This window comes from Pristis pectinata, chromosome 1 (genome assembly GCF_009764475.1).
Source record: "Pristis pectinata isolate sPriPec2 chromosome 1, sPriPec2.1.pri, whole genome shotgun sequence".
In the NCBI taxonomy this organism is placed as follows: domain Eukaryota; kingdom Metazoa; phylum Chordata; class Chondrichthyes; order Rhinopristiformes; family Pristidae; genus Pristis; species Pristis pectinata.
This window is the reverse complement of record NC_067405.1, coordinates 127,448,947-127,472,605: the sequence shown is the minus strand read 5'-3', so window position 1 is coordinate 127,472,605 and position 23,659 is coordinate 127,448,947. Positions and strand designations below refer to the sequence as shown.

General features: G+C 39.0%; 1 protein-coding gene across 3 annotated transcripts in view; it reads left to right on the top strand.

Moving 5' to 3' along the window:
* The window catches only part of ppp2r5eb (protein phosphatase 2, regulatory subunit B', epsilon isoform b), a 90,790-nt gene extending 67,700 nt beyond the window's left edge, over positions 1–23,090 (top strand). For all 3 annotated transcript variants that reach the window (XM_052020555.1, XM_052020572.1, XM_052020564.1), the window contains 6 exons: positions 7,164–7,217; positions 7,309–7,359; positions 10,313–10,432; positions 13,048–13,175; positions 16,126–16,227; positions 20,436–23,090. In XM_052020555.1, the coding sequence (XP_051876515.1) occupies positions 7,164–7,217; positions 7,309–7,359; positions 10,313–10,432; positions 13,048–13,175; positions 16,126–16,227; positions 20,436–20,529 (549 nt within the window). In that variant the 3' untranslated portion in view covers positions 20,530–23,090. The remainder of the gene's footprint in view (positions 1–7,163; positions 7,218–7,308; positions 7,360–10,312; positions 10,433–13,047; positions 13,176–16,125; positions 16,228–20,435) is intronic.
* The last annotated feature ends 569 nt before the right edge of the window (positions 23,091–23,659 follow it).

Here is a 23,659-nt window from a genome sequence, read left to right as displayed (position 1 = left end):
GAAAGAATGCAGAAGAGATTCACCCAGATGTTGCCTGGAATGGAGAGCTTTTGTTACAAGGAGAGATTGGGTAGGCTATGTTGGTTCTCACCAGCATGTAGGAGGCTGAGGGGTGACCTTGTAGAGGTTTATGAGAGGGGCCTAGATAGGGTAGATGGTCAGCGTCTTTTCCCTAGGATAGGAAAGAGTCTAAAGCCAGAGAGCAGAGGTTTAAGGTGAGAGGAAAGAAATTTAAAGGCGATCCAAGGGGGTATGTTTTTCTACACGGAGTGGTGGTTATCTGGAACAAGATGCCAGAGGAGTTGGTAGCAGCAGATATTTAAAAGGCATTGGACCGGTACTTGGATCGGAAAGGATTAGAGGGATATTGATGTAATCCAGGCACATGGAATTATTGTAGATCGGCGTCATGAGTTGTGCCATCGGGCCCATTTCTGTGCTCTACAGCACTAAGTAGGAATTTAGAACATAGAACAGTACAGCACAGTAGGGGCCCTTTGGCCCATAATGTTGTACGGACCTTTACAAACCTACTCCACGATCAATGTAACCCTTCCCTCTTACACAGCCCATAACCCTCCATTTTTCTTACATCCATGTGCCCATCTAAGAGTCTCTTAAATTTCCCTATTATATCAGCCTCTACCACCACCCCTGGCAGTGCAAACGCTGTTTTTTTGGGGGAAAAAAATTACTTCTGACATCTCCCTTAAACTTTCTTCCACCTCCTTAAACAGATGTCCTCTGGTATTGGCCATTGCAGCCCTGGGGAAAATGGTGCTGGGTGTCCCACATCCATCTATGCCCCACGTAATCTTATACACCTCTATCAAGTCACCTCTCATCCTGCATCGCTCCATTGAGAAAAGCCCTAGCTCACTCAACCTTTCCTCATAAGACGTGTTCTCTAATCCAGGCAGCATCCTGGTAAATCTCCTCTGCACCCTCTCTAAAGCTTCCACATCCTTCCTATAATGAGGCAACCAGAACTGAACACAATACTCCAAGTGTGGTCTAACCAGCATTTTAAAGAGCTACAACATTACCTTGTGGCTCTTGGAATCAATCACCCAACTAACGAAGCCCAGCAGACCATACGCCACCTTAACTACCCTATCAACTTGCGCGGCAACTTTGAGGGATCTATGAACTTGGACCCGAAGATCCCTCTGTTGTTCCACACTCCTAAGAATCCTGCCATTAACCTTGTACTCTGCCTTCAAGTTTGTTCTTCCAAAGTACATCACTTCACACTCTTCCAGACTGAACTCCACCTGCCACTTCTCTGTCCAACTCTGCAACCTGTCTGTATCCCATTGTAACCTACGACAACCTCCTACACTATCCACATCTCAAACCTTAATGTCATCTGCAAACTTACTAACCCACCCCTCCACTTCTTCATCCAAGTCATTTATAAAAGTCACAAAGAGCAGGGGTCCCAGAGCAGATGCCCGTGGAACACCACTAGTTGCTGACCTCCAGGCAGAATACTCTCCAACTATGACCACCCTCTGCCTTCTGTGGGCAAGTCAATTCTGAATCCATGCAGCCAAGTCTCCATGGATCCCATGCCTCCTGACTTTCTGGATGAGCCTACCATGGGGAACCTTGTCAAATACCTTACTAAAATCCGTGTACACCACATCCACTGCTCTACCTTCATCAATTTGTTTTGTCACCTCCTAGAAAAAGTAAGTTGGGCTCGTGAGGCACGGCCTGCCCCTCACATAGCCATGCTGACTATCCCTAATCCTGTTGTAAATCCTGTCCCTAAGAATCCTCTCCCTTAGTCTGCCTACCACTGACATAATACTCACTGGTCTATAATTCCCAGGATTATCCCTATTACCTTTCTTGAACAAGGATCAACATTTGCCATCCTCCAATCCTCTGGTACCACTCCTGTGGCCAGAGGGGTTGCAAATATCATCGTCAATTATCTATCCTAATGTTTTACAGAAGCTCCAACACTACCTCTTTCTTAACCTCAACATGCTCCAGCATATTAGCATGTTCTACGCTGACCTCGCCTTCGTCAACGTCCCTCTCCCTGGTGAACACTGAAGCAAAGTATTCATTAAGGACCTCCCCTCCCTCCTCTACCTCCAGGCATATGTTTCCCCCTTATCTCTGAGTGGTCCTACCCTCATTCTAGGCATCCTCCTGGTCTTCACCTACGTGTAGAACGCCTTGGGGTTTTCCTTAATCCTATGAGCCAAGGCCTTCCCATGTCCCCTTCTAGCTCTCCTAAGTCCCTTCTTAAGCTCCTTCCTGGCTACCATATAATTCTTAAGAGACCTTCCTTATTTTTGCTTCCTAAACTTTAAATATGCTTCCTTCCACCTCTTGTCTAAGTGCTCCACCTCTCTTGTCAACCATGGTTCCTTCACCCTGCCATCCTTTCCCTGTCTCAGTGGGACAAACCTATCCAGAACAGCCTCCACATTTCTGGTGGGCATTCCCTTGAGAACATCTGTTTCCAATTTGCACTCCTAAATTCCTGCCTAATAACATTGTAATTACCCCTGCCCAATTAAATACTTTCCCACATCATCTGTTCCTATCCTTCTCCATGGCTGTGCTAAAGGTCAGAGAGTGGTGGGTTACTATCTCCGAAATCCTCGCCCACTGAGAGGTCTGTCACCTGACCAGGTTCATTGCCCAGAACTAGATCCAGTCTGGCCTCTCTTCTAGTCAGCCTGTCCACATACTGTATCAGGAGTTCTTCCTGGACACACCTAACAAATTCTGCCCCATCTAAACCTTTTGCACTAAGGAGGTGCCTATCAATATAAGTAGGCACCTATCAATATAAGCAGGCACCTTTACAAAATCTGCCTAGTTATCTGCTCCTCAGTGTCTCAGCGGCTATTGATGGGCCTCTAAAATACTCCCAATACAGTGATTTGATTGCTTCCTTCCTGTTTCTGACTTCCACCCACATTGACTCTGTAGACAACCCCTCCACTACATCCTCCCTTTCTGCCAGTGTGATGATTTTGTCACAAACCAGCAACAAAAGAAACACACTGAGCATGATTTAGTGTTAAAAACTATTTTATTAATCACTACTTATGATAATATGTAAAATAAAAGTAAAAATGTTAGTATGTTAGAATTCAAAAATGTTAAACCTCGAACGTTAACCCCAAAACTAAACTCTTCGTGTGTGTGTGTGGCAAAGTCCAAAACTCCCAGTTCCGGAATGGTTCTTAAAGTTCAGTTCATTGAGTAGCAATGCCCTTCCCCCCCCCATATTTTACCTCCCTCACTATCCCTTTTGAAACATTTAAACCCTAGAACATCAAGCAGCCAATCCTGCCCTTGCAACAGCCAAGTCTCTAATGGCCACAACATCGTAATACCATGTACTGATCCATGCTCTTAAGTTCATCACCCTTATTCTTAATACTTCTCATATTAAACACATTTCAACCTATCCAACTGACTGTATTTATGCCCTATCCACTGCCTATACTTCCTCACAGTCTCTCTGCATATTGCATCTACCTTTACACTAACTGCTCCATCATCTGACCTAACACTCTGGTTCCCATCCCCCACCAACCTAGTTTAAACCCTCCCCAACAACTCTAGCAAACCTGCCCGCAAGGACATTGGTTCCTCTCGAGTTTGAGTGTAGCTCGTCCCTTTTGTACAGGTCAAATCTTCCTCAGAAAAGATCCCAATGATCCACAAGTCTGAAACCTTGGCCCCTGCACCAACTCTTCAGCCATGCATTCGTCTGCCATAGCTTCCTATTCTTACCCTCACTGGCATGTTGCACAGACAGCAATTCAGAGATTACTGCACTTGAGGCCCTGCTTTTTTGCTTCCTTCCTAACTCCCTATATTCATTCTTCAGGACTTCATCCCTTTTCCTATCTATGCTGTTGGTATTAATGTGTACCACAACTGGCTGTTCACCCTACCCATTAATAATGCCGTGGACTCGATTTGAGATGTCTCTGACTCTGGGAGGTAACATACCATCTGGAAGTCTTGTTCTCATCCACAGAATCTCCTATCTGTTCCCCCTAACCAATGAATCCCCATCACTATCTCCTCTTTCCTTCTGAGCCACAGAGCCAGACTCCGTGCCAGAGACCTAGATGCTGTGGCTTTCCCCTGGTAGGTGGTTCCTCTCCCCCTCTCCCCACCAACAGTATCCATAATGGCTACAGGAATAGTCTGCACTGACTGCCTATTCCCTTTCCCTCTCCTGGTGATCACCCAGCTACCTGCATCCTGCAACCTAGGTGTGACTATCTCCCTGTAATTCCCATCTATCAACCCTCAGCCTCCCGAATGATCCAACGTTCATCCAGCTCTAGTTTCCTAACACTGTCTGTTAGGAGCTGCAGCTGGATGCACTTTTCACATGTGTAGCCATCAGGGACACTGGAGGTCTCCCTGATTTTCCACATCCTGCAGGAGGAGCATACCACTCCCCTGACTGCCATTCCCCTGTTCTAACTGTGCAATAAGAAAGAAAGTGACCTTACCTGAAATTCACCTTAGCCTCTAAGGTGAGAATTTCTAAGACTTTGGTGTACCAGTAATAAAAGACTGTTATTTCCTTGTTGGGATTGTTTTGTAGTGTACAGGATATTTGCATTTCATCATGTTCCTAAGTACCAGTTGTCCATATCCTTCTGTAGGATAGAGCTTGCAGGCTTGGGAGGTGCTGTTGAAGAAGCCCTAATGAGTTGCTGTAGTGTATGATGATTCAAGGAGTGAACGTTAAACATGGAAGATGGGGTAGTGATCAAGTTGGTTCTCGAGTAAAAATTGAAATTGCTGGATGTACTAAGCAGGTCAGGCTTATCAGTAGGTAGTGCGAAATGCTGGAAATCCTCTTCCCATAGGTGGCCTGACCTGAGTATTTCCAGCATTTTCTGTTTTTATTTTAGATTTTTGGCATCAAGTTAGCTTTTGAGTTCTGGTTAGGGTTCAGCATCTTGTGATGCTGTAGACTGATCTGTGGTGTGTAGATGGTAGGATTTTGGGAGGTCAAGAATTGAGTCACTTGCCTGCGAATACCCAGCTCTGACTCAGACTTCTGAACCAATCACCTTTTCACATCCCTTCTCAGTGGTGCTGCCATGTTCTCGTACTCTTAATTCTACCTCTCTTGGTTATTCCATCATTGTCACTTCAGCATTTCTTTTTGCACTACAATCTTTGTACCTTTCTGCTATTTTGCACTTGTCGTTGTATTTATTATTTACATGCTTACTCTGTGAACTTCATGCGATCAAGTAATTTTATTGCACCCTAGTGGATATGACAATAAACTAATCTGAATCTGTCTTGTTAAAATGTATTTCTGTAGCTGTTTTTTTTTTATTTTTGGGTCCAACCTAACAGTTGTTAGAGATGTTGATGGTGAATGGTTCAGTGATGTTCTTGCTGATGTATGTCAGAAGAAGTTGATTACTCTTTTGTCTGAGATGGCAACTATTTGACAATTGTGAATGTCCATGCTTGGATGTTCTTGCTGCCCAGGAGCATGGAACTGCCTCATTATCTGGCATGTAGCAAGCGGCACTGAATGTTGTGATTGTCAGCACACTTCCCCACTTTTAACCTTATGAAGGAAGAAATATCATTGAAGCAGATGAAGGTAGTTGAGCTCATGCACTGCTCTGAGGAGCTTCTGCAGATTCCTGGATCTGAAAGAATTGGCATCCACAGCACATATTCTTTCTCCTAGGGCTATGATTCCAGCTGGTGGACTGTTTTCATTTGACTTCAATTAGCTCTAGTTTTAATCAAACACTAAAAGCTAAGGACTTTCATAAATATCACCTCTGGGAATTTGGCTCTCTTGTCTCTGTTTGGGCTGGGGCTTTAATGAGGTTTGGAGCTGAGAGATCCAAGGCAGAACTGGAACAGTAACCTAACTTTGAAAGCAAGTTATTGTTGTGGTAAATGATGATGCTTTGTAGCACTCTAGATGACTTCTTGCATCAGTTTGCTGATGGAGAGAATGGTTGTATTTGGGTACATTGTCCTTTTTTGTGGACAAATCATACCAGTGTAATTTTCCTTTCTGGGTATATGTCATTATGGGAGTTGTACTCGAACAGTTTGGCTAGAGGGACAGCAAATTGTGGAATACAGGTCCTCAGAACCAAGGCTGCAACATTTTTTTGGGCTGTTGTCTTTGGTATATTCAGGATGGTCAGTCTTAACAAATGAAGTGAATAAAATCATATAAATATTGGTTTCCAAATTGTTAGGGGTCTCAGCATGAAACTAAGATGCGCCATTCACTCAACACTTCAGGCTGATGGTTCCAAATACCTCGGTTCTGTCTTTTGTACTCACGCCACCTTTTGAGGATGGGCCTGCTCCCAGAGCCACAACCTCTTGACTATAGTTTAATTGTCAACCATATTTCTTCACATTTGTTGCTTAGGGGATTTTGCTGTTCCTAGCACGCTTTGGTTTTCATGCACTTCATTCTGCATTGGAACTTCAGTAGATTAACACCTTAGTAGATGCACTGGTTCAGGTTGTAGCATGCTTTTCTACATTCGTGGAACCAAGTTTGGTCCCCTGGCTTGATGGAAATGCTGCTCCTTGAGATTGCAGTTTATAGTGCAGCACACTTCTGTTGCTGATGGACCTCAACACCTCATGGATTGCTGCTAGATTTGTTCTGAATTTATCTCATTTTGGCAAGTGAGTAATGCCACATAATATGAAAAGAATCCACATTATGAAAATGGAACCACCTCTACATAGATTCTGGTTACTCTTACCAGTGCTGTCGTGGACAGATATTTCTTCAAGGTGTAAACTATTGGTCTTGCAACATCATGTTTTTGCCCTTGGCAACATTGAGTTGATGGAAACTTCTACTCATGTTAGATGAGCAATGTGATAAATTCTGGAAGAATTGAGGGGTGATGGATGAACTGGTTGTTGTCAGTGTTTCCATCTAACGTTTTGCCTTTGTAAAGTCAAAATAGATGCTTAATCCAAGCCTTGTTGTGAAGCTTGGATAAATTTCTATGTACAAGATTAATAATTGTTCTCGTCCCTATTGCTCGGATGTAATAGAATTATTTAAATCCTGCATCAGTGTAAACTCTTGTGTTTTTTTTTAATGTGCCCTTTTCCTGTTTTAACATTTTATTTTTCTTTAACAGTTGGCATATTGCATTGTACAGTTTCTCGAAAAAGATCCAACATTAACTGAATCGGTAGGTTTTATGATGCTTCTCAATTAATGTTATCTGATTAAAGTCTTAAAGTAGATTGATCTTAAAACTTTTGTCCTTTATGCTTCTTCAGGTCGTCAGGGGTTTACTAAAGTTTTGGCCAAAAACATGCAGTCAGAAAGAGGTAACGAAACAATTTATTTTCTGTCTTGCTGGAATAAGAGGAAAGTTGTTTTAGGCTGATGTTATCATAATATTATAAATTATATGCAATTAATGTTCTTATGAGAATTTTCAATTGCAGAAATAAAACAACTTCAATGTTAAGTTACTCCATAATGTTCTTAAACATTTGATGTACTAATTCAGAACGTGAAGTTAAGACGTGTTGCATTTACATTGCTGAAGTAACTATCATTCTAAATTTTTAAGTTCTCATTTAAAAGAAAGATTGGACATTGTTAATATATGTATATATTTTTAATACTTGCAGATGATTAAATAACAGACATTTATTATGATTCTCCAGCAAAGTATTTACAAAAGAACATGATGACTTTTTGGAAAATCTGTTATGACTTTATGAAGATGTGTTGAGTCTGTTTACTAGCTAAATATTTGTATCTAGTTTGTGCGCTATTATTTTATGTAATGAGATGGATTTTTTAAAATCAGTTAAAGATATGTTATGAAAATTCTACCAGTATTCCTAGCTATTTCTAAAAGAAAGGCAAAGTCTTGTAGTCCATTAATGGTTTTCTGATGCTGTTCCCCGACAGTAACTGTTGTGTCCTTGTGCATTCACCCTCTGGGAAATATTCTCAGAAAACTATAACTGATTATAATCACCAATAATTTGGGATACACCCTACATTATGTAGAAATGTATTCTGATCACTGCTTTGAAAAAATGATTGCAAAAGGAATTGACTGCACCATCGTATGAGTTCATGCAGGTGAATTAGTGTTGACTATCATCTTGAATGCTACTATTGTAGTATGCTATTAAATCAGTAAATGGGGTAATAACTGGAAGGAAGGTACATATTTAATTTGAGTAAATCAATATGCAGACTATTTCACTTCTAATGAAAACCTAATAGCTTGTTAATGACAGATTTTGGAATGCTGTGACCAAATTTCATGTTCTGATGTATTTTGATGTTCATTTTGTTTCTGATAATTTTCAAGTTTTGAATCCTTTACTTTCTTCATAAACTTAAAACTTTTTCTTCATAGAAACTTCACCTTAATTAAAAAAAAATCCTCATACCATTTCATAGGCGTGTGGCTCCAAATTTATTTTTCTAAGGTATACAGATGTCCTGATGTCACAGTTTCCATCTGTTCCCACTTCCCCATTGCACCGTGAGATCATTTATGTTCTGTGTGTCAGCTATGATTGACTGTCAGTCATCTCTGACACTGAACCAATCATATTCCAGGTTTCCAAGTCAGACTATGGGGACAGGCATTCCTGCATATTCGGGTCAGAGCAGCACCCCAAGACTTTCACAAAATAGTGATCCTGGTGAAGTAGTAAGATTACTTATTACTTATTTTTCTGCATCCCAAGCAGTAGAATTTTCTAAATTAGCCATATCTACTACAATTGAGTGAATCATCTGTAAACAAAGCAAATCCTTAATGTGCTTGACTAGGTTTATGTTCCAGAATATAGGCATTTGAGAGACTGTACTTAAATCCCTAAAAATAAGTTTTTTGAACTGTTGATTTAGACGAAGTGATGGGCAGGGAAGATGTATATTGTTTTGGTTGAATTTAAGGGAATCCATTACGTGCAATTCATAATTGCCAATAAAAATATGATCATTGGTACTTTCAACTCCGGGAGGCAGCAAACAGGCTATGTAAAATGGATAGCCTATTACACATCCCGCAAGGAAGTTTCCTTTACGTTGTCTTCAATTGGGTTGGGTTGAATCAACAAATGGTTGATCCACTGCCAGTATTTCGTGGCTCTACCAAAGGTGAAAGGCCTGCCCATTATTTCAAAGAACAAAGTTAATTTTAAGCTTGTTGGAAGGAATCATAGAGACTGTGTTAAAATGTATTGAGACAGCAGGGTGCCAAGGCCTTGTTTATTTAAAGTCTTCTAATGAGCTTTTTTATCACAGGTTTTCAAATAAGCAGTTGTCATATTGAAAAGAAATGTTTCATAATGTTCACCACATTACTGAATTCAACTTTGCAGACGAACATTTTTTAAAATGCTCAGGTGCTCCACCTTATGAAATCACAATTGTTATATTGATTTATCATTAAATATGGAAATGTTTTAAATAAGCAACAATAACGCCTAATTTTAATGCTGACTCTTGTAGTGCATTTTCATTGATCTTTCAGAGATTAAATTTAATTCTGATTAGTTAAGGTTGACCAACGTAGTAAAGACTAAAGAGAGATTGTTCTAAGCAAATTTTTGTCTTGTGTGACGAATAACAACATGAACAAATCATTCTTGAAAAATGAAACATTGTCATAGAACATCTGCACATGAAAGTTCAGTTACTTATGTTTCAGAGGGTATAAAGTAACTTAACTGGAATAATTCAAAGCGGCGTGCAGAAAGGAGACAGTTTGATACACTCGGGTCCCTAATGTCTTGTCTATTAAGAACATTTAACCGAACTCTGCAGCTCAGAAGATTATGGATTTGATTCCTGGCCTGTGATTAGTATTGAATCCAGTGTTATTTCCAGAAACTGTGCCGATAAGAATAGTACCTTAATTAGCATGGTGCTCCAGGGGCACTCATGGGAAAATATCAACATCACTGACCAGTAATTCCTAGCAGAAAGTGGGTGTTGTGATGAGGCCCATTGTCAATCAATCTGCCAACAGCAAACTCATAAAGATTAGCATCCAGGTGAACTAAAACAGCATCATTTCTATTTGCAGACTGGTAACTTCCAATAGTGCACCCTTTAAAGGGTGGGGTTTATGGGAAACAATTTTCAAAGAAAAATCCAGAGTTACTGAAAATTAGCATATTGGAATTACAAAGGTGTAACGTTAGATAATTTGTATTCAAAAATTATAGCAGTAAAGTATATTGTGTTACTGAACGTGCTGGAAATTAATGAATTATTTTGTGTTACCTTTTACTAAACCAGGTCATGTTTCTTGGGGAAATGGAGGAAATCCTGGATGTTATTGAGCCTGCACAGTTTGTAAAAATTCAGGACCCACTCTTCAAGCAAATTTCCAGATGTGTTTCCAGTCCTCATTTCCAGGTTAGTTGGTTAAAGTGCCTTAGATTTCAGGCATTATTGCCGGTAGCACATAAATGACTTTAATCTATATTGTTTTCTGTAAACACAACAACGAGCATCCAGTAGGTTAATATCCTGTATGGAGACATTTGAGGATAAGTGCACAGTATTTTCTGAATTATTTCCATATTGGATATTAGAACAATCCTCCCTTGGCACATCAAGAAAAACAGTGGAAACATTGTATTGCTGCTGGTGCATTTAGCTTTGTTTTCCTGGGAGATTTCTTTCATTTATTCACGTTGGCCTCAAGGTTTAAATTGTTAATAACAAATTATGGCGTGTATCCTGACCTCTCTTTTATGAATATTGGTGCATTTCTTATAATAAGTGCAGAGGCTTTTGTGTTTATTTTTATAAAGTCTTTAAAATATTAAATATGAATAGCAATGCACTCCAAATCCCTGGACAGTGATGTGATTACCATTCAGAAAAGCCATATAACTAAAATAATACATTGTCCCGTGATTCCCTGTAATCTTGAAGTACTTTTTCCCCTGAATTGGCAGAGGTAGTTCAGAAACCTAGTTGGGTTTAGGGTTGTGTTAGTCTCTCACATAAACTCTGTATAATTATTTTTTTAAGTATATATTTACAAGCACTTGAAGTCACTAATTTTCTTAAGGAGATTTAATTTTTGTTTTAGTGATGTCTGCAAACAGTTAAATGCTGTTGCTCAACTCTAACCTGAATTTCAACAGTGGTGGTAACCCACTTAAAATGGGTCGATGGCAATTGGAAAATGCAAATCTATACTTCCTGGTCGAAGGGGAAAAGGAGCACCCGCACAAAGTGTAGATATTGGCAAGAAAATTTTCAAAATGACAGCTTTATTAAGTAATAATATGTACATTAGCTCAACTTCACATTCTTCCTTTAATACCACAGTGGAGCAGAGACTGTTGAGAGGAGATTTAACAGAGGTATATGAAATCTGGACTGGTTTTGGGGTAGATAGAAACAGTTCCCATTGGGTAGGGTTAAGGATCAGAAGGGGCAGGTTTAAAGTAATTAGCAAAAGATCTAGGTTTGATATGAAGAAATACTTGTGCAGTATGTGGTTATGATTGCAAATATATCATCTAGAAGTACAACAGATACAAATTCAATTGATCAAATAAATATTTAAGGTTAAAAAAAGTCTGTAGGGAAATAAGATTGACTGGATTGCAATATAAAGAGTCTGCAGACTTGATGGCCAAATGGCAGACTCCTGTGCTGTTTTGATTCTATGAAGCTTTTATAGAATTTTCATCACCACCTTGCTGTGTGATATGGATAGGCTCCTGGTTAAACAATGCCATTGCTTTTTAGAAAAGCTCTCATTCTTATTTTCAAATCATTTTATGGCTTTACCCCTTCCTGTCTTTGTAATTTAAGCCTACAATCCTCTGCTTTTCTATATCTACCCTTTTGATTATCCCTGATTTTAATTACTCCATATTTGGCAGTCATGCCTTCAGCTATCGGAGTCCAAATCACTGGAATTTCCCTCTCTCTCCCCTCTCCAAATCTAGGGATGTGGGAATAATGCAAGAAGGTGATACTGAGGTGGAAGATCACCCATGTTTTTATTGAGTGATACAACAGGCACAAGGAGCCAAATGGCCTATTCCTGCTTCTATTTATATTCTTGCATAAATCACACCAGCTTTCTACCTTGTACTTCCTCTAAAGTCTTGCTTTTCCAGCATACTTTAGATCATTTGCCCCAGAATGATCTTGTGTGACTTGGTGCCAAATCTTGACAAATCTGTGAAGCACCTAAGGGTGTTTTATGTCATTAAAGGTACTGTATAAATAACAGTTATTGTTGTTGGATGATGGAAGAACAGAAGGAGTCTGATGCTGAGCATATTTCTCTTCTTTGGTACAGATCTCTGGATTTGGTATCCTGACAGGTAAAGCATAGAACCAGACAGATTGTGAAACCTGTCAGGGCCTGGAAATGAACGATGCCCAAGTTCACTTACTGGTATCCTGGTTGAATATGCCCTCATGCTAATTCTCAGTTACAGAGTGGATGAAATAACCCATTTTGCCATTTCACCAATTAAGTCAGATGATTCCTATTTGTTGACTTGCAAAATCATAATTAGTGCTATTAAATTTAAATAGTAAGCTTACAGATAAATGAAAGTAAATATGAAGATTGCCTAACAATTTAGTTAAATATTTGTAAAGTTCATTCGGTATTCACCATTAATAGATCATTGATTTATCACTGATTTATCAAGTTATGATTGAAGTCCATAAGTGAGACCAACAGAAATTGGTGAGATTCATTTAGGATTAATCTCCCTGGATATCTGACAGTATTATAATAGCCAGTCTATTCAATGGAGTTGAGTATGTAGGGATTAACAACAATCTTCTCTGTTTATGCTGTGTTGCCACAAAATAATCTGGCATATTTGTGTTAGTCTTGAACATTGATTTCAATCATAAATTGATATAACAGTGATCTACCAAGAACTGAAGTATATTTTCTATATATATACTGCCAAGTATTTGTATTGCTACCAGATATGGTCTTTTTTAATTGCTGAATACTTATTTTCTTTCTTCTTCTCAAGGTGGCTGAGAGGGCACTCTATTACTGGAACAATGAATATATTATGAGTTTGATAGAAGAAAATTCAGCTGTTATCCTCCCCATCATGTTTCCCAGCCTCTATAGAATCTCCAAAGAACACTGGAACCCGTATGTATTTTTGCATTTAAAGCAGAAATATTTCTGTTGCCTTTAAGAGCTTTTTCTGTATTCTTTCTAGGTATGTTGTCTTATTCACCTTACTTCCTTCTAGCTTTGGCACAGCTTAATAGTGTGAAGCCTCTGATCTTCATTAATCTGAACACAAAGCTGTAATGTCTGTCTTGTCCATTATGCCAGTACCTACCTTCATCTCCAGAACCCTTGGCCTCAAATTCAAAAGCTGGAAATCTGGAGCAAAAATGAAGTGCTGAAAGTCCATAGCAGGACAAAATAGCTTTCAAAGTTTGCTGAGCTGAAACGTTAATTTTCTCCCTCTGCTCCTAACTCGTCAGTTTCAAAATCATTCTCCACGGTGATAAGGTTGTGAATTCAAAACTCAGGAGCACAAAACCCTTGACTGACCGAGAGTCATTCCCCAGGAGTCATTTGGGGTTGGGAAGTTGCATCGTCAACACTGTTGGGTGGATATGAAATATCTTTTGACACTGCTGTGGGAAGTCTTGAATGTTTTGGCAAATAAATATCCCTCGGTCAACATGGGATAATGGATTGTCTGGTCATTGTAATATTACTGTTATTAGGACTTCCTCTGTGCATATTGGTTGTTCTATCTCCTCCATTACAATGGTGACTGCACCTGAAAATAATTTATTGACTTTAAGGTACTTTTGACACTGAGGTTATGAAAGACACTGTAAATGCAAGTTTATTTTTTTATTATTTAAATGATTATTGATGTCTAGTTTCTATTAATCCCATTATAGCAGCTTATTATCCGGAAAGTAGTAACCTCATTTTCCCTTTCTGGAGGTTCACTTGTAGAATGTGTGGCTGTATGACTGAAAAATCATGATGGCAATAAGCACTAAATTAGTTGGGAAATTGTGCTTTGATAATTCAGATTATGTACATGGCTATGCATTGATAAATGTGCAAAATTTTCCAAAATTTGAAAGCAAATGATATGGTATTAGCAAAACTAGCTCAAGGAGAAGCGGAGGGACAGGTGGTTACATTTTCGTAAACCACGGAGACTAAATGATAAAGGCATTCAGATAGAGCACCCTCTATAGGAAGATAGGAGCATACATGATGTATCTTCTGTTAACTTTCGTTGGCAAAGTAGTTCAGCCTTTGAATAGTTATGTAATGTGTTTCATTTGCATGCTGGAAGAAATGCTCTTGGATTTAATGTGCAGGTACTTGCCCTTTGATTATTCTTTGCTTTCATTCGAGGTTGATTTTTCTTTGTGAGTATGAAACATTTTGTTTTGTATAAACAATCTGCAGTAACTCAGTGGTTCCAATTAACTGAAAAATAATACCCTAAGGCAGTTATACAGACATTTACTATTTTTGATTTTGTTTGTTATACATCTAAGCAATGCATCATTGAAGAGGAGTTGGTTACACAGATGTGTTGTAGCTGTTGTGATGATTACTTTGTTCCTATTTAAAGAAATGAATGTTCCCCCACTTTAAGGAAATTTTAAAACAACTTGGAAAAAGACCAACCACAACTAATGAAGTTAGATTTTAATGAAAATGGAAAATGCATGTCAGTCAGCATCTATTAGAGAGAAACAGAACTAATGTTTCAGGACTGTGATCTGTCAACAAAACAATATGAAAGTCCTTGGACCTGAAACTTAACTTTTTTTGTTCTCCACATAAGATGCCTGACCTGAGTATTTATAGCATTTTCTGTTTTCATTTCAGGTTTCCAACATCTGCACTATTTTGCTTTTGTAAGTTAAAATTGTTTACATAAAAAGGAAGAGGCTTATAATGTTGCCAAATAGAGTAGCAACCATGAGGATTATGGAATTCAATAATGGATGATCAAGAAATTGATAGAGAGACAAATGGAATGAGCATAAAATAGCAAGGCATACAAACAATAGGTATGTAAAAATCTATAGAAAAAATATTGTTGTGTCCCTTGCTGCCAGAGAGATTCATTGTGAAACCTCATTCGATCCCAGCAGTGACGTGGTTAATTATGAAACTTCACCTATTCCTGCCATGGTCCTGATATACTGTGAAACTCTATACACCCCTGGCAGCATCCTGAGACGTGATGAAACCCCATGCAGAATACTGACTTGGTGAGACCACCATCTGGGGTATTCTGTGCAGTTTTGTGCGCCATACTCGAGGAGTGTTATACTTGCATTGGTGCACAGGAGTTCACATGAATGATTCTTTTGATGGAGAGATTGAGTAGGACGAGACCACTTCCAAAAGCAAAATAACTAGATGCTGGGAATCCAAAATGAAACAAAATGCTAAAGGTACTTGGGTTAGGAACTGTCTGTGAAGAGAGAAGAAGCTTCAGGTTATTGATGGTCTCCCACAAAGCCTATCTGGCAACTCGTGTATTCTTTTTGAGTTTAAAGGATCATGACTTTATCTACAAATATGATATTCTTAGGAAGTTTGATAAAGTAGAAGCTGGAAGGAGTCGTGAGCCGGTGGGTGGTAATCTCAGAATAGAGGAGTTTCCAGTTAGGACTGAGATGAAAGCAATTTCATTGGATGGGTTGTGAATCATTTGAGTTCTCCATTCCAAAAGCCTCTTTGTTGTCCTGTCATTCTGTATTTTGAAAACACAGAGCAATAGATATTTGGATACAAATAAAATTCAGTATATGGGGACGATGACAAGGTGGCAGTGGAAAACCAAGTTCTTGCTGACAGAGCTATTTGAAGCACTGTGGGCCCATTCCTGCTCCAATCCTTGTGACCCAAGGTGTCTTTTATATTTATGTTTGATTGCTCTTTGAAAGAATGCACAAATAACTTGTCATATTATATTCTGGTAATCTACTGTTGGGATTTATTCATATTCTTTCAATGATGGTCATTGAGTTTTTCCTGATTTGTTTTATAAGCACTTTGCAAATTGATCAATGCATTTTTTTTTTGCATTCTCCAGGGCAATTGTAGCTTTAGTCTACAATGTATTGAAGGCTTTTATGGAAATGAATGGGCCCTTGTTTGACGAGCTGACAGCAACCTACAAGTCAGATCGGCAAAAGTAAGATATTACTGCAGTAAATATTTATGTTAAATGTAGGACTTAATAGAAGCACTAAAATCTGTAGCTATGGATTTGAGACAGTTAAAGAATGTTGTGCTGACATTTGTGCCGACATTTTATCCTGCTGTAATATCTATCTAACCCTTCCCTCCCACATAGCTCCCCATTTCTCTATCATTCATGTATCTATCTAAGAGTCTCTTAAACGTTCCCAATGTATCTGCCCCCACAACCTCTGCAGGCAGTGCATTCCACGCACCTACCACTCTCTGTGTAAAATAAAACAACTTAGCCTTGACATCCCCCTTATACCTTCCTCCAATCGCCTTAAAATTATGTCCCTTCGTGTTAGCCATTGTTGCCCTGGAAAAAAGTCTCTGACTTTTCTACTTGATGTATGCCCCTTATCATCTTGTACACCTCCTATCAAGTCACCTCTCATCCTCCTCTCCGAAGAGAAAAGCCCTAGCTCACTCAACCTATCCTCATAGCTTCTTGAATGATACCATTGTACCTGCCTCAACCACTTCCTCTGGCAGCTCATTCCAAGCACTCACCACCCTCTGCGTGAAAAAGTTGCCCCTCAGGTCCCTTTTAAATCTTTCCCCTCTCACCCTAAATCTATGCCCCCTAGTTTTGGACTCCCCTCCCCTGGGGAACAGACTTATGGTGTGGATTTACTCAAAAAAAAATCATAATGGATCTCTGATAAGCGGATCATTGGGTGGGGAAGGAATCACAGAAGCTGGAGATCATGTTCAGGGCACTTAATATGTTCTAGTCATGGGTGTTATAAAAAAGCATTGTAGTTTACAATTCACAGTTGCTACTCAACTACATTCTTCCCCCTGACACCAACTACGCTCCATTTGAACGTTAAGAATAATTGTGAATGTACCCTTTTAGACATAAAAGTACTGGTCTAGAAGATGTTTGATGTAATTTTTCTTCCATTCTTGAGTTTCCACTGCTGCTACCATGAGTTTTCAAGGGATGGAGCTATCTGTTGCCTGCTTTTCCTGATGGCACTGGTGCCACTCTGCATTCAACCACAAAAAGGGATATTTGCTGTGTAAGCAAAACTCCCAAATTTTATTCAGTATTGACTGCTAAAGTCAAATGAGTAACAGGCTGGGACTTTAGCAGTTCTGTGCTTAGAGAATTGTATGGTGGTACTCAAAGACATTGATGAAGAACATAAGCAGCAGGAGTAGGCCATCTGTCTTGTCGAGCCTGATCCGATATTCAATAAGATCATGGCTGATTTGGCTGTGGACTCAGCTCCGCCTACCTGCCTTTTCCCCATAACCCTTAATTCCTCTAGTATGCAAAAATCTATCTTACTGTATCTTAAATATATTTAATGAGGTAGTCTGTTCTGCTTCCTTGCGCAGAGAATTCCACAAATTCACTACACTCTGGGAAAAGCAGTTCCTCCTCATCACCATCCTAAATCTACTCCCCCAAATCTTGAGGCTATGTCCTCTAGTTCTAGTCTCACCTACCAGTAGAAACAACTTTCCTGCCTCTATCTTATCTATTCCTTTAATAATTTTATCTTTCTATAAGATTCCCTCCATTCTTCTGAATTCTAGGGTGTATAGTCCCAGGCAACTCAGTTTCTCCTCATAGGCTAACTCCCTTCATCTCCGGAATCAACCTGATGAACCTCCTCTGCACCGCCTCCAAAACCAGTATATCTTTTTTCAAGTAAGGAGACCAGAACTGCATGCAGTACTCCAGGTGTGGCCTCACCAGTTACCTGTATGGTTGCAGCATAACCTTCCTGCTCTTAAACTCAATCCCTCTAGCAATGAAGGACAACATTCCAATTGCCTTTTTTGATAACCTGTTGCACCTGCAAACCAACCTTTTGTGATTCATGAACAAGCACTCCCAAGTCCCTCTGCACAACAGCATGCTGCAATCTTTCACCATTTAAATAATCTGATCTTCTACTTTTCCTTCCAAAGTGGATGACATCTCATTTACCAACGTTGTACTCTATCTGCCAGATCCTTCCCCACTCTCTTAACCTATCTATATCTCTCTGCAGACTCTCCACATCCTCCGCACAATTTGCTTTTCCACTCAATTTAGTGTCATCAGCAAACTTAGATATGCTACACTCGGTCCCGTCTTCCAGATTGTTGATGTATATTGTGAACAGTTGCGGGCTCAACACCGTCCCCTGTGGCACCCCACTCACTACTGATTGCCAACCAGAGAAACACCCACTATTCTCAACTCTCTGCCTTCTGTTGGTTAACCAATCCTCTCTCCATGCTAATACATTACCCCCAACTCCATGCATCCTTATTTCATGGATATGTCTTTCATGCGGTACCTTATTGAATGCCTTCTGGAAATCCAAGTATACAAAATCTACCTGTTCCCCTCTATCCACTGTGCTCATTATATCCTCGAAGAACTCCAGTAACTTTGTCAAACAGGACCTGCCCTTCCTGAATCCATGCTGTGTCTGCCTGATGGAACCACTTCTAAGCAGATGTCTCGCTATTTCTTAGGGGCAGCATGGTAGCGTAGCGGTTAGTGCGACGCTATTACAGTGCCAGCGATTGGGGTTTGATTCCTGTCGCTGTCTGTAAGGAGTTTGTACGTCCTCCCGTGTCTGCGTGGGTTTCCTCTGGGTGCTCCGGTTTCCTCCCACATTCTAAAAGACGTACGGGTAGGTTAATTTTGGTTTAAAAAATGGGCGGCATGGACTCGTTGGGCCGGAAGGGCCTGTTACCACGCTGTAAATAAAATTAAAATTAATGATAGTTTCAAGCATTTTCCTGACTACAGACGTTAAGCTAACTGGCCTATAGTTACCCACCTTTTGCCCACATCCCTTAAACAATGGGGTGACATTTGCTGTCTTCCAATCCGCTGGGACCTTCACAGAGACTAGAGAATTTTGGTAAATTGTCACAAATGCCTCTATAACTTCCACCATCTATTTCCGTACCCTGGGCTGCATCCCATCAGGACCAGGGGACTTGTCTACTTTTAGGCCCACTAGTTTGCTCATCATTACCTCTTTAGTGACGGCAATTATATTGAGGTCCCCACCTCCCATCGCATCCTTAACATCCCTCTTTGGCATGCTGGACGTGTTGTCTACCATGAAGACTGACACAAAATGGTCATTCAAAGCCTCGGCCATTTCCGCATTACCCAATGTTAATTCTCCGTTCTCATCTTCCAAGGGACCTACATTCACTTTAGCCACTCTCTTCTGCTTTACGTAATTATAAAAACTTGTACTATCTGTTTTTATATTTTGTGCTGGTTTACTGTATAATCTATCTTCCCTTTCCTTATTGCTTGCTTAGTGACTCTGTTGCTTTTTAAAGTTTTCCCAGTCTTCCAGTTTCCCGCTACTCTTATATGCATGAACTTTCCATTTGATGCCTTCCTTTATTTGCTTCATTATCCAAGGCTGGCCCTCCCCACCCTTACTGTTTTTGCTTTTAACGGGAATATACCTTTGTTCAGCACCGTGAAAAATCTCTTTGAAAGTCTTCCACTGTTCCTCAATTGTCCCACCATATAGCCTGTATTCCCAGTCTATGCCAGTTCTCTCTCATCCCGTTGTAGTCTCCCTTGTTTAGATCAAACTATTCCGCCCTCCATTTGTATGAGAAATTCAATCATACTGTGAGCACTCTTTACAAGGGAATCCCCAATTACAAGATCATTACTTTTACCTGTCTCATTGTACAGGACCAGATACAAGATTGCGTTTTCCCTTGTAGCTTCAGTAACATGCTGTTCAAGAAAACCATCACGGATGCATTCTATGAAGTCCTCCTCACGACTGCCTCGAACAACTTGATTCGCCCAATTTATGTGCAAGTTAAAGTCCCCATGACAACTACCGTTCCATTTTTGCATGCATCAGATATTTCTTGGTTTATTGCCTTTGCCACTGTAATGCTCTTATTTGGTGACCTGCAGACAACTCCCACCAGTTTTTTTTTCCTCCCCTTACTATTCCTAATTTCTACCCAGATGGATTCAACATTTTGCTCCTTAGATCTTATATCATCTCTCACTATCACCCTGATCTCATCCTTAATTAAGAGCGCTACCCCACACAAGAATTGTGATGTTTTTTTTGCTGCAGTACATTGTGGAAAAAATATCAACTTGCAGTTTGAGATTATAATAATACAATCCTAATTTAAAATATCTTTCAGAGAAAAGAAAAAGGAAAAGGAACGGGAAGAACTTTGGAAAAAATTGGGGGCTCTTGAAATAAAGAAAGGTGTGAAAAAAGGGATTCCATCTTAAAGAAGCATGGTACCAATATTCCATGGTATACATTTATGTAGTAAGAGATGGATCAACAGTTTTGTATTGTGCTACTTTACAGTAGATTTCACATCTGTTTCATTATGAATGACAGTTCTGTAACAGTACTGTATATAACTTTTCTCATGTTTAAATAGTATGGCAAAAGGAGGGATACCAGTACAAAACTTGTACAATAGATGGATGTCTGAGAGTTCTTATGTAAATGTAGTCATTGTTGAAACTTCTTTCAAGAAAAAAAAAGAAAAAAAAATCCTTTTGCATTAGCACAGATACTCCAAGAAGTTTGCTATTTCAAAATCCCCAGATCTCTGGTTCCCTACTTATTGGTGGCAGACCGCAAGAAAATATTTTTTTAGACTGAAGATTGTGTTCTGCTTGTCCCTGTGACTTTGCTGCATTTTAATTTATAGTTACAGAGAAGTTTTTTTTCTTACAAGTTTGTGGAAGTTTTCTTTTTAATTTGTTGGTTTTAAACCTCTTGACCTCTTGTGGTGTTAAAATACCTCTACACACGGCATACTAAGCTGTGTAAAGGTTCATGTCCATGTGCATCAAGATGCTGTTCATTTTTTTTTTACCTAGAAGTGTATTAAAATGCACTTCCTGCAGATACAGTATACTGTACATTAAAGTATCTGTTAAAGATACATAATTGTTTTGGTTGGATACAGAACTGAATAAGCAAGATGTAGACATTAACCAACCAAATTTTAAGTTGGGTATATCTTGTTTATTGAAATATAAGCTACATATCCTCCTTTTACCTGCTGTATTTCACACTTATAACAAGCATAATTCATTCATGCAACTAGCTTTAACTTGAAGGTTCCTGTATGAAAGTGAGCACACTTCCCTAATCCATGACTAGTGCATATTCTAATGCATTATTCATTGTATGTCTGAGTTTCTGTGCTTCAGTTATGTTCAGTGTTGCATGGCACAACACTTGTATTGTTGGGATTGTGTGCCTGACTGCTTTAATAAGGAGGGTCATCAATACCATATGTCTCTTAACCTTTTTTTAAATCTAATGAAGCAGTAGGGAATTCAGCCATGATATCTTATGGCATAATAAGCACTGTGTTGATCCAGTTGGAATGTTACACTACCAGTGTTATATTGCTCCATGTGTCACACCACTCTGTTGATATAACAGCTTTTTTTAATCCCACCAGGTGTGGGAAAGTGTACGGTATAAAACATTATTTTAAAAAATAACGTTTTTTGTAGTTTTTTAAAAATTTTACTGCAGATCTGACATGCGCATCATCTTGCACTGTTCTCAACCTACCGAGGAAACACCTCAGACTTTCAAAAAAAAAGCATTAAGTTTCAAAGGTTTTCCTCAATCTTGCTCTTAGAATATAATCTGCCCCTGTTAAATCAGATAGCCATATTAATGATTTCTTTCAGCTTTGGAAAAAGAACTGGGTGGGCCAAAGGAGATATTGCCTCATCAAGCAATATATGCTGTTTAATAATTACTTGTTATTTCAAATTCTGATGCAAGACATTTGCACTCAATTAGCACTGGTTACTATACAGTAGGTGTTGTACTTCAAAAATGCACTTTTATAGGTGCAAAAGTAACCAGAGAATTGATGTGGGTGTGCTACTTACGGATATTTTACATTTTTTGTGTGTGATGCTCTAAAGCAAAAAAAAAAATTATCTTGAGCAGAAATAAGAGATTTCAGGGATGAGTGGGGCTTGAAAGAAACTTATTCAACTTCTATAAAAGTTGAGAAACAAATTTAAACTCTAAGTGGGCTCCACAGTGCTTTCAAAAAGTAATAAATGGTGAATGTGATGATGCACTCTCGTCTGTTATTAGTCAGTAAGCCCCCCCCCCCCCCGTGTTTAAGCAATCAAAGCATTGCTTATTGTGCACATTAGTCGTATACGTGGTTTTGATACCAACATAAAACAGTTACTGTATTTCATGACAGATTACTGTGTGAATGCCCTTGGGTCCACTTTTGGATCACATACTGTAAATAGGCTGTAATAAGCTCATGTATGACTGCAGAGTTTTAAAATACAGATCTTATCAATGAATTTCTGGTGTTACCTTCTTTATCAAATATGAAACAACAATGTTACACATTTAGGATTCTCTAAGGAAAATTTTCTTGCAGATTTTTCTTATCTTTTTCAGACAGTGTTACTAAAATCCTGCAGTTTATAAGTTATGTACAGTGATGCATAATTGTACAGTAATAAATCAAACATTCTGTAAATTATATCCCTAAAACTGAGATTAACCTTCCTGCTTTGTCAAAACCACTGATTCAAAGTATTTTTAACCAAGTGGCATTTCATTAAACATAAAATGTTAATATCCAAATCATTTATGTTAAGCTGCCTCATTAAGGATCACCTAAATCACCACACAAATACTATATGCTTTTTTTCTGTGTGCCATTCATTATTGACAGACCTGGGTCAGATGTTTTTGAAGTCTAATATTGGAATACAAATCAGTTGGTTTGTTATGCAACTTGTTTTAGCTGTTTCAGTGTGCCTCATACTTTCTGTTTCTTACTAGAGAATTAGGAATAAAACTAATGCAAAAGACCCATCCACTTGTGCAGAAAACTGAACGAAGTGTGGTTCATCTTGGCTTTACTTTCTCATATAAATGGTAAAGAACTGGTGTCATTAATGCTCCTCAAAGAAATCCAAGTTACATGATGCACAGTACATTGAGCAATAATTTTGTGAAATTACACACCAAAAGCTATTGTATGGAACTTAAATGTAAATTTCTTTACTTAGGGCACATGGTATAAAATTTGATATTATGTTAGTCTTACTGGTCTGGAAGTAACATTTTACAACATTTAAATGAGTAAGATTCAAAACTTATGTGACTCGATTAATTTTTCCGTTTAATGACAAAATGTTTTGTCTAATTCACCTTTATTGCTTGAAAGCACTTTTTAACCATAATGAAAATTTGATGTGGAATCGTTGGAAGGTTCTTCAATGCTGGGCTCCAGGAGGATGTTTCACATTAAACCTGAATAACTTGAATCTGAAGTTAAGCCTATAGTTTGAAAACCACCTTGTGTTAAATGCAATGGTGGGGAGTGGGGGGTTTGGA